At 49.0% G+C, this 10,743-nt stretch overlaps 1 protein-coding gene and 1 long non-coding RNA gene across 2 annotated transcripts; both read left to right on the forward strand.

The window, feature by feature from the left end:
- The first annotated feature begins 422 nt into the window (after positions 1-422).
- On the forward strand, positions 423-1,293 carry LOC4332631 (calcium-binding protein CP1). Its single transcript, XM_015777624.3, has one exon. The coding sequence runs from the start codon at positions 517-519 to the stop codon at positions 1,036-1,038; it is 522 nt and encodes a 173-aa protein (XP_015633110.1). The 5' UTR covers positions 423-516; the 3' UTR covers positions 1,039-1,293.
- Positions 1,294-6,654: 5,361 nt separating this feature from the next.
- On the forward strand, positions 6,655-7,349 carry LOC136355737 (uncharacterized). The gene is made up of 2 exons (XR_010740061.1): positions 6,655-6,864; positions 6,953-7,349. It is a non-coding gene; the product is annotated as an uncharacterized lncRNA (long non-coding RNA).
- Positions 7,350-10,743: the final 3,394 nt, after the last annotated feature.

The raw sequence follows: 10,743 nt of genomic DNA on the forward strand, positions 1-10,743 counted from the left end.
CCTGTAGAACGACCGACGCGTCCTCCTCCTCCCCACGAAGACACCACTGACGTCACCCAACACGTCTTCCCGTTTGGACCGGTCCACCCGTCCGCGACCTCAGCGCGTGTCCTCCGTGCCCTCCAAGCTATAGCTTCCTCCCACCATTGAAATCTCTTTTTGTAAACCAATTCACAAAATCTTTATAAAATCTCTCGAGTCGCGCGTTGACGAACAGATAACCTGCATGCACCGAGCCCACCAACACATCAAACACCCCGTCTCACGTTCGCGGACCGAAGGACGCACGTGGGCCACGCCATCGATCTCATGCGCGTGCAGGACAGCTCATACACCGAGTCCAGGGACGGCGCCCTCGCTGGCCCGGAGAGTCCGTCGTGGCCACTCTTCTATAAATGGCGCCCCACCGCCGCGACCTCAACGAGGAACACAAACCAGAGATCCAAAAGAATCCGTCGAGGCCACAGATTGTTCCAGAGTTTTTGTTTTCCTCTTCTCCCCTTCGCGTTAGCGAGCATGTGTCCCGGAGGCAGATACGCGGGCCTCGACGTCCCCGCCTGCGCGGCGGCGGGAGACCTGAGGCCGGCGTTCGACGTGCTGGACGCGGACCGCGACGGTCGCATCAGCCGGGAGGACCTCAAGTCGTTCTACGCCAGCGGCGCGGCCACCAGCGAGCGGTTCGACGACGAGGACATCGCCGCCATGATCGCCGCAGCCGACGTGGACAACGACGGGTTCGTGCAGTACGACGAGTTCGAGCGCCTGCTGGGGCGCGCCGCCGCGGGGGCGGGGTGCCGGCCCGCGATGGAGGACGTGCTCCGGGTGATGGACCGCGACGGGGACGGCAAGGTGGGGTTCGACGACCTCAAGGCGTACCTCGGCTGGGCCGGGATGCCGGCGGCCGACGAGGAGATCCGCGCCATGATACGCGTGGCCGGCGGCGGCGACGGCGATGGTTGCGTGGGGCTCGAGGAGCTCGCCATCGTCCTCGGCTGCTCGCCCACAAATTGGACCGCATCTTCTCAAACTCTGCATTGATGCATTGATTGGGAGACTTCAATTTGTTGGTTGGTGGTGTTGTGGTGATGTGATTGTTGAGCGATTTTCGAGTTTCGAGAAGCGTGAGGGATGTTTAATTGGGCGTAACTGCTCCCGAAAATAGGGGTATTAAAAACTCCCCGATGCAGCTTCTTCCATAGAAAAAAGTTGAAAAGTTTGTATTGAAGCTGAGCATCGATGGTGTGAGTTGGGGGTAGGTTTTATTTGGAACTAATGAGATGTTTCTTTTCTCAATCCTTTTTTAAGCAAGTTTCTTTTTCAATCTGAACCGAAAATTTGTGTAAGATCCTCGAAAAAGAGGAGGAACCCAACTGCAGTCTACTCCTATTCTTTTTCAGTTTAGACTTTATAAAAGGTTTGACAGCTCTATGAAAATTCAGGTGTAACTACTCGCATTTGCATAGGAGGACGACAGACCGAAGGAGCAGGGTGTGCTGTGGACTGTGGTGCAGTTTTTGAAGCAAGTTTCTTTTTCAATCTGAACCGAAAATTTGGGAAAGATCCTCGAAAAGGAGGAACCCAACTGCAGTCTACTCCTATTCTTTTTCAGTTTGGACTTCATAAAAAGGTTGGGCAGCTCTATGAAAATTGAGGTGTAAGGGCGGTAGCAGTGCAAGTCCCTCGTTTGAGTTACCTTGTAGATGCATAACGAATCCACACCACACATAGTCTCACATGGTGCAGGTTACTACACGGGATCCTCAAGCCAACCACTCCAACCCATTCTCTCTGCTACTTTCCCATTCTCAGCGACCACCTCCACTCTATCCCACTTTCCCCTTTCCAGCGCCGGGCCGGCGACCACCTCCACACAGCAGACTCCAGCTTGGGGATGGCGAGGATGAGGTCCTTGGTGTCCGCCGTCTGCATAACGCCGTGCGCGTAGTAGAATGGCGGGGTGCTCGACAACGCCTTGTGCGCGGTGGTGGTAGTCGCCGTCGTCGCCACCGACGCCGTGTCGTCGTCGCCCGTGGCGACGCGCGCCGTCCCCGCCAGCCCGAGCTTCGCACGTCGCCGGGACAACGCCTCCTCCTTCTCCGCGCGCCGCCTCTCGTCTCGCCCCGCACGCCGCACCTCGCCGAGCTCAACGAGAGTGGGGGACTGGAGTGGAGAGCCGCGCCGGCGACGAGGAGACGGAGCGAGGAGGACGGCGGCGGCGGTGCGGATCTGGAGTGGCACCGGGCTCCTCCTCTCTCGGTGGCGACGAGGAGGCGGAGCGAGGAGGACGGCGGCGGCGGCGGCGCGGATCTGGAGCGGCGCCGGGCCCCTCCTCTCTCGGCGTCGACCCCGCCTCTCCTCGCCGGCGCTCCTTTGAGGTGCAGCCGACGAGCTCTCCAGCGGAGCAGCGGCAAGGTTCCGAGCGGTGGTGGCGGCGGATTTTCTCCGGTGATGGCGGTCCTCGGCGACATCGCTGGGAGGAGGCTACGGTCACGCCCTGCACATTCACACTGTGTTCTTTTCTCTCTTGTCTCCTTCACATTTGTTCATGGTTGACTTAGGGCAAGTGTAATAGTATAGTCAAACCATTTATAGTTAATTTAATAGCCAATACATATAAATAGTTACATATAAAAATATACTATACTAGTGTACTATTGGTATATGGTGCCACCTGTTATACACACATTACGTCTTTCAGTCCGTGCTGCTGACTATAAATATATAGTTCGCTGCTCTTCTCTCTTCTATTTTATCTACTCGATATGTGTTTGTAGCTGACTTATAGCCTGCTATCGTATCTGCTCTTATAGTTTGTTATCATACTTGCTCCTAGCAGCTTTAAAAACATGCTAATAAAAATTAAAGTAAAACCTGCATCGTAATCAGGGGAAAAAAAGGGTGTGCAGGCAAAGATAATGGATGCAAATTTGTTCATACGGGAGCTAGAGTCCCAGCTGAGCGAGAGCGGGATTGTTGGTCTTGTTTGCTTCAAGCCTTCAACTGATGAGCAGGGCTGGACATACGCAATTACGCACTACTCAGTGGAGTACGTCAGTACGATATAACTGTGGTCCTTGCCACTAGGTTTTCCTTATAAAAGCACGACATAGGTCATTTTTATTCCTTTATTTTTAAGCTTGCAAATGCCAACTTAACAACCACCACCCAAAATCGAATATATATGGATCCGGTTAGTGGGTATATATATAATCCCGTTGTTTTGCCATAGCTTTCCAATGATATTCACGATGTTTTGCCATACTTGTATGTGTAGTGCAAGTAAATAAGCTAGCACTGCTTTGACATCATCTCCCCTAGATCGATATCATGCCGTTGAATCTGTGTTATTACTGAAATAAAATATCACGTGAGTTGTTACAACAATTTTGTATGACAAATAAAGTGAACTAGTTTTATGAAAATTTCTGGATAAGCTACATCTTAGATTAATCGTACAAAGCACGATATCGAGGTATAGTTAGGTACAAATAATTAAGACGATATTGAGATAGTTTGGTATAAAAAATAATGGAAAAAATACGAATTACCCCCTAAACTATTGCGACATTACAAATTACCCCCTGAAACCATAAAACCAGACATATTAAACCTCGAACTATTGAAACCGGATAAATTATCCCCCGATTCAATCCGGAGTAGTTTTGGTCCTACGTGGCATACAAGTGGCGCCGACGTAAAAATCCAATCAACAAAAAATAAAATAAAATAATATAGGGCCACATGTCATATTAATACCTTCTCCGTGTGTGCTGTTAGCGTTGGAGGCAAGTGGCGGCGGGGAAGGGGAATCGGTCGGCGGAGGGCACTCCAAGTGGCGGCGGGAGCGACGAGGAGGGGGTGCGGCTGGGAGTGCTCTCTAGGCGGCGACGGGGCGGCAGGGAGGGGGAACCGGTTGGCGCCTTGGCGGCGATTGCAGGAGAAGGCGCCAACCGGAGCCGGGAAGTCCGTGGACAGAGACGGGTTCCCCTGAGCGACGCCGGCAGCCTCGACTGCGGACGCTAGAGGACCGGGGCCAACCGGCGGGGGATCCCGCGACAAAGGGACGACGGTCAGTGGTGGCCTCTTGACGACGGGGTCGGCGGAGTAGATCGAGGCGGTGAAGCAACATCCATCCTCCGGTGATGCCGAAGTAGAGCGGGAGCAGAGTCTGGACCCCGGCGTCAGTGGTGGTAGAGACAGGGCCACACTAGCGAAGCTCAGGCGGCGGCGGTCCTTGACCGGAGTGGAGGAGTTGGTCGGCTACCCTGGGCATGGCGAGAGGGCGGTCGACGGCCGACGGCTGGGAGGACATGGCGGGTGTGACGGGGAGGGCGCGATGGGGGTTGGAGACGGTGGGGCACTGGCGAGGAGGGCATTGGAGACGACGGGGCACTTGCGAGGAGGGCATTGGAGACGACGGGGCACTTGCGAGGAGGGCATTGGAGACGGCGGGGCAGCGGTGAGGTGGGCTCGAGGCGGCGTCTCGTCAATCCCACGCGCAGGAGCTCGAGCTTGCTCGGGGAATGGGTGGGTGTGCTCGAGACAACGCCACTCCGACGGTCGTCTCACCGTGCAAGCACCGGTGGTGGTGAAGCAGGTGCCGGAGCGGAGGAACTCGAGGAGGGTGGCTCGGGGTCACCGGCGCTCACCGTAGACCGCGAAGACCACCACCTCTGGGCCACGCGCCGTTGCCGCCGGCCACCCAATCCGCCGCCTCCTTCGCGAGCTCCGCAGTCGGCCGCCTGAGGCCTGAGCGCGTGCGCGAGAGAGATAACCATGGGGAAGGATTGGGTTGAGGCCTTGAGGGAGGGGTATGACAGGTGGGCCCAGGGAGTTTTTTTTTTCATTTTTTTGCTGACTAGATTTCCACTTTGGCTCCACGTGTGCAAGCTCAAGTCAAAACCGCTCAAAACAGTGTTAAGGGGGGTTATTTGTCCGGTATAAATAGTTGAGGGTGTATAGTGTCTGGTATTTCAATTTGGAGGTGTAATTTGGTCGACCGTGATAATGGGGGGGGGTGATTCGTACTTTTATAAATTAAGATTATATTGATAGTTTCGTGAGAGAATGGACGACACATGAATTAGATGGCGACTGGTTTTTAGTTGCAGGATGTTGATGTTAAAAAAACACGAATATTAGGGAAGGACCTAATATCAAATAGTTAGAAGGGGTGAGACTTCAATCCCAGGTCGTCTAGCCCACCATCTTGTGATAGAGCTGGGACTTAGGCCATGCTTTCTCGGGCCGGCCCAAGGCAGGATGGCCCAGCATGGCACGGCTATGGGCCGGGCCAGCATGGCCCGTAGTTGGGCCGTACCTGGGCCGTAAGTTGAGGCACGGCACGGCCATTGGGTTGTGCCTGGGCCAGCCTAGCATGAAAAAGGCCCGAAGGCCGGCCTAGCACGAAAAAGGCCCGAAGGCCGGCCCGAGCTCTACCCTAGCCGAGCGGCCCGAGTGCGCGAGGAGTCAGGTGTCAAGACTCAGGAGCGCGTGGCCGCGTGCAATTCGGGCCGGCCGCGAGGAGATCAGGAGGCAGGAGCGCCGAGCCACCGAGCGCGTGCGTGCGTGGTCAGACTTCAGCCGACATGTTCAGATATGGGCCGCAACCGCGAGGAGTCACGCGCTTAGCCAAGCCGCCGAAGAGTCGATCAGTCGAGCCGTCGAGGAGTCGTTCAGAGTTCAGACGCATCGCCGGCCGGTAACCGAGGAGGCAATGTAGAGGAGAAGAGCCTGGCACTCGGCCCTGGCATACCCTATATAAACCATACCCATTTTTTTTTTATTTCAACACACTTCTTCTTTCAACACATCTCCCCACCGTATCCATTTTTTATAGAAAATATGCGGAGGTCCAAATAGCGTCAACACGAGTCGACAACCGGTCCATCCCAGAGGTCGGTCGATGCCCGACAGCTATCCCTGGGCATGGATGACTGCGGGATGGATGATCGCCACATGGATGGTCTGGAGGGCGACGACAATGATCAGCCATCTCCTGGCAAGGCCAACTTCTCCGTCAACGCCGACGCCACGACGTTGCCCACACCAAATTCCGATAACCAGCCATTTGCCAGAAGAGCGGAGTGTTGGCAGCACTTCGAAGTATTCACCGAGATAGTTGACGGTAAAAGTATACCTCGTGCTCAATGCAAATATTGCGACAAAATTTTATCTGCAGCTACTTCTTCAGGGACATGCCATCTCAACCGGCATTACTTGGCGCATCTCAAGAACAAGGCGCCAGCAGGTGCAAGACAGACATAATTGTCCTTCGGCCCTGATGATTTAGTAAGTACATGGACCTATGATCCAAAAATAGCTAGAGAAGAGATTGCTAAGTTCATTGTTGCTGAGGATCTACCAATTAGAATGGGGGAAGCAAACATTTTGAGAGAATGATCCAAAAAGCTTTTTGCCCACAGTACATAAAGGTTTCTAGGAAAACCACCAAGAACGATATTGCAGCTATATACCGTTCTAAGTTGAGTGTGCTGAAGCAAACTTTCAGTACTACTAGTTTTTCATTTGCTATGACATCAGACAACTGGGCATCCCAACACAAAAGAACATCTTACCTTAGTGTTGTTCTTCATTATCTTGACAACAATCGGTCATTAAATAAGAAAGTCATAGGGTTCAAACTCATGACGTCACACATGGGAGATGCCATAGCCACGACAATCCTAGAGGTATTGAGAGAATTCAATTTACAATCTAGGGTTTTTTCCATTACTCTTGACAATGCATTAGCAAACACAATGGCCATGTCGATTTTGGAGCCGGATCTACGAAGTTATGTTGGAGGCTTTGTTATTCATCAGAGATGCATTTGTCACATGATCAATCTCATCGTTCAACCAGGTACTAATGTTATTAATAATTTATTGATTTTAGTGTATGCGGCATATTGCTTATTTATTTTAATGTATGCGACCTATTTGTTTTGCAGGCATGATTGTTCTGGATAAATTGTTAAACAAAATTCGCCGTTCTGTTCATATCATAGGAGGTAACACAGTGGTCAAAGCGAGGTTCCAAGACTACTGTAAAGCAAAGAAGAAACCTGGACGGATGTTTTGGCATTGATGTCAAACATAGGTGGAACACAACATACCTGTTGCTGCGTCAGTTAAAAGGGTATGAGGAGTTAATTTCTATTTTCATCAATTCGATGCATGTCAGAATGAAGGATACCGATGACGATGGCGATTGTGAGATTTTGATTCTCACCGATTAGGACTGAGAGATCACTACACGTGTGCGTAAATTTCTGAAGCCCTTTTATAATGCTACAGTTCAATTATTAGGAATTTACTATCCTACATCTTGTTTGGTGCTTGAGTGGATTTGGAAACTAGCACTTGTTTTTGATGAAAACCGATCTGATCGTATTCTGTCTTCCATTGTTAAACCCATGGAAGAAAATTTTCCCAAATACTTCACCTCTATACCTCACCTTTATTACTTTGCTTTGATACTTGATCCTCGCAAAAAGTTGGAAATCGCCAAGGTTGCCATGAACTCAATAGGTTATGCAGTGGGGCTTGATTATTCTGAAGCTTTTCAACATGTCAATGATGAGCTCTATAGGGTTTTCCATCTGTACCGAACCAAGCTTGGTGGTACTCCTCGAGTTCCTGAGCAGACCTCACAAAAGAAAGCAAGAAAGTCAAGTGCAGTAAATTTGTGGAAGCAGTATATAGGAAACGACCAAGCCTCTCCATCCTCAGAGAACAAATCAACATGGAACCCGGATTCAGAGCTTAACCACTACCTCGTCACCAATCATACTAAGCATGATCCGACGCTTGGTGGCGACGATGTCGATCTCCTTGGGTGGTGGAAAGAGAAAGAGCGAACTCTTCCTGTGTTAGCTCACTTTGCTCGAGATATTCTTCTGGTTCCGGCCTCCTTCGTTTCTTCCGAGCAAGCATTCAGCGTTACTGGAATCATTAGGGAGAAAAGAACGAAGGTCATGCCTGACAGCCGAGACAGTTGAGTCAATCTTTTGTCTTAAAGACTGGATGGAAGCAGATGAACGAATGCAACATTGTCTACATGATCAAGAGCTTGCCGATGCAATGGAAGACACATTGGCGGAAATTTGCCTTACCAAAGATCATGGTGGTGTTGATCCAGAGTAATTGATGCTATAATGTAAAATAGTGACCCAATGGAGCTTGGTGGCTGGGGCATCCATTGGTGGTGGTGGTGAGGACAAGCTTAGAAAAATTGTTCTTTGAGGCCATGAGCAACCTCCACCTAAACCTTGGTCATATAGCTCCCTTCAGGAACTCAATAGTTAAGGTGTGACACTTCGTATGTCTATGTTGTGGTGTGGCAAGAGGTTGTGATCAGGATTGGCCGATCCTTGGGGAGGGGGAGGGGGAGGGGGAGCGGTGCGGTTGCTCTGGACCCCCTAGTCGTAGGGCCCCCCACCTGGCTACCCCCAACCCACACGATATGGGATTTTGTTGTCGTGGCCCAATAGAAAGCAGCTAACCATCGAATGTAAGCAATGCCGAACAGCCGAGAGTGTACACGAACGCAAGTCGCAATATTGCTGGCTTAGTTGCCGCCGCAGCATGTGGCGTCCTCCAAATCGACACTTCCTAGGCTAGCGTCGGCTGCAATCGCACGTGAGTCGTTCATCTTGTCTCGTCTCAGGCAGCCGATCAATTCCATATGTTGCAAGTGTAAGTGATGTTGTAGTTTGAAACTGCTAAACTGCACCGATGCTCGGATCCTGACGATCAAGAAGAAGTGAGCAGCAAGAAACAATGACACTACCACGTTGCCATCGTCAATTGAATTGCAAAATTTATATATGTTGCCATCTGCACTGCACCTTGCTATGTTATGTTAAAAGGTTTGTTTGTTTCTCTTGTTAGTTCTTCAACGAAGCAGAATCAGAGTTCATAGCATCAGAGGTTGAGCTTGGGGTTCGACGGTTGAATGATGTTGCGCTAGTGTGTTGTCGACTCACTTGCTATGCACATCGGGCCTCCCACGATCAACTAATTGGGTAAGATTTTAAATTTTAATTTTTTAGTTTTGTATTGTAATTTGTATGAATTGTTATCAATAAATACTTAAGATTGTGTTTAGACACAATTTTTTTTATGAAAAACATGATACACATTACCATAAAAAATTGGGCCTCTATATTATAATTTGCACCGGTCCCTAAAAACTCAGGACCAGCGCTGGCTGCGATTAGTGGATCTAGGTCCTTGGCAATGAGGTAGGGTGCGTGGACACGCCATGTGGTTCGGCAATGAGTTGGCTCTGGATACGAGCCGACGCAGGAACAACGATAGGTGTGCAACACCCGCGCACTTGGTGATAGTGGTTTGGTGACCTATGAGACATACGAGGTGGACTTTCATAGCTAAGGGGCCACAACATTAAGGCGGTTGGCAGCATGTCTATGCATATGTGTCTGCGTTTAAAAAGTTTGATTGAATCTTATCCTAAATGCCAAATATTGATGATGATAGGGAGTAGAAAATAACGTAAAAGAATAAGCAACAAATGAATTAGTTGTACTACATATCTTTACTGTTATAAAAATTGAAGATGTTTTTATCGGTATTTTGGTACGCCATCCATGTTTGAATCGGTTTTAATTTTATGTTTCGGTTCTAATTTCTATCTCTACTACCGAGACAACAAATTCCGTTTTGTAAAAAAAGGTTCGACTTACTCAAAATTGTAGTCGTACAAAAAAAAATTGTCCGACTCCCAAAAAAGACTTTCGCCTGTAAAAAAACAAAAAAGTCCGTTTGATTTTTTGCACCGGTTTTTTCCCGACCTTTTTTTTCACGCGAAAGAGTTTTTTTCGCACGCGCTAATGCTTTGGTTTTTTTTCGTCCGGTTTTTTTAATTCCTATCTGTTCACAGCGCGCCTGGCGCTTTTGGTTTTTTTGTCAATTTTTTGTTGCTATTTTTTTCTCCCGTGCGCTTTTTAATCCGATCCATTCCCCGCACGCCTCCCGCCGCCCACCGCCACCATATCGATAGTGTGTTTTCTCCTCCAATTTAATTGCAAAAATCATTCCACTCCTCACTTATCATTTTCTCCATGATTTTCCCTTTCGATTCGGCTTTAATAGATCGAGTGGATCAAAAATCCTCAACCAATTTTGGGTGACAGGCAGCCATATGGACACGGACGAGACTATCTTCGGGAGGTTGAAGATGGTAGTGGACACTGCGAGCTGGGCTTACGGCTCCACTTGTCTCTGGTTGTCCCTTGGTCGAAGGGAAGCAAGCCAAACGGAAGGAGGCAGTGGACTGGCCTAGGTACTGAGAAGGAAGAAAGGCTTTTGGCCCAAAAGCTAGAAAAGATTTTCATTATTTTTTTCAATTTTAATATATATATATATATATATATATATATATATATATATATACTTTGATCCTAATGTTTATATTTTCATTAACCTTTTCAATTATAATGTAAAGTGATCCCAATATTTCAATTTATTACTCAGCTCTTATTCTCTTAATACTCCCTACATCTACTGTTGATAGCCATATTTTCAAATCTAAAAAATTTATTTTTAATAGGCATATTTCAATCCAACAACCTATCATTTTAATGACTTTCTCGGATTTAATGCGTGACTCTCCATTCTTCTACACAAGATTGGCTACATGGGCATTGAGAAATGCAAATATTAATGAATCGCTTGTTTACGAGGAATAACTAGTAGCATGTTTAAATGGATGATAAGT

This window comes from Oryza sativa, chromosome 3 (assembly GCF_034140825.1).
Source record: "Oryza sativa Japonica Group chromosome 3, ASM3414082v1".
NCBI classification, from domain to species: Eukaryota; Viridiplantae; Streptophyta; class Magnoliopsida; order Poales; family Poaceae; genus Oryza; species Oryza sativa.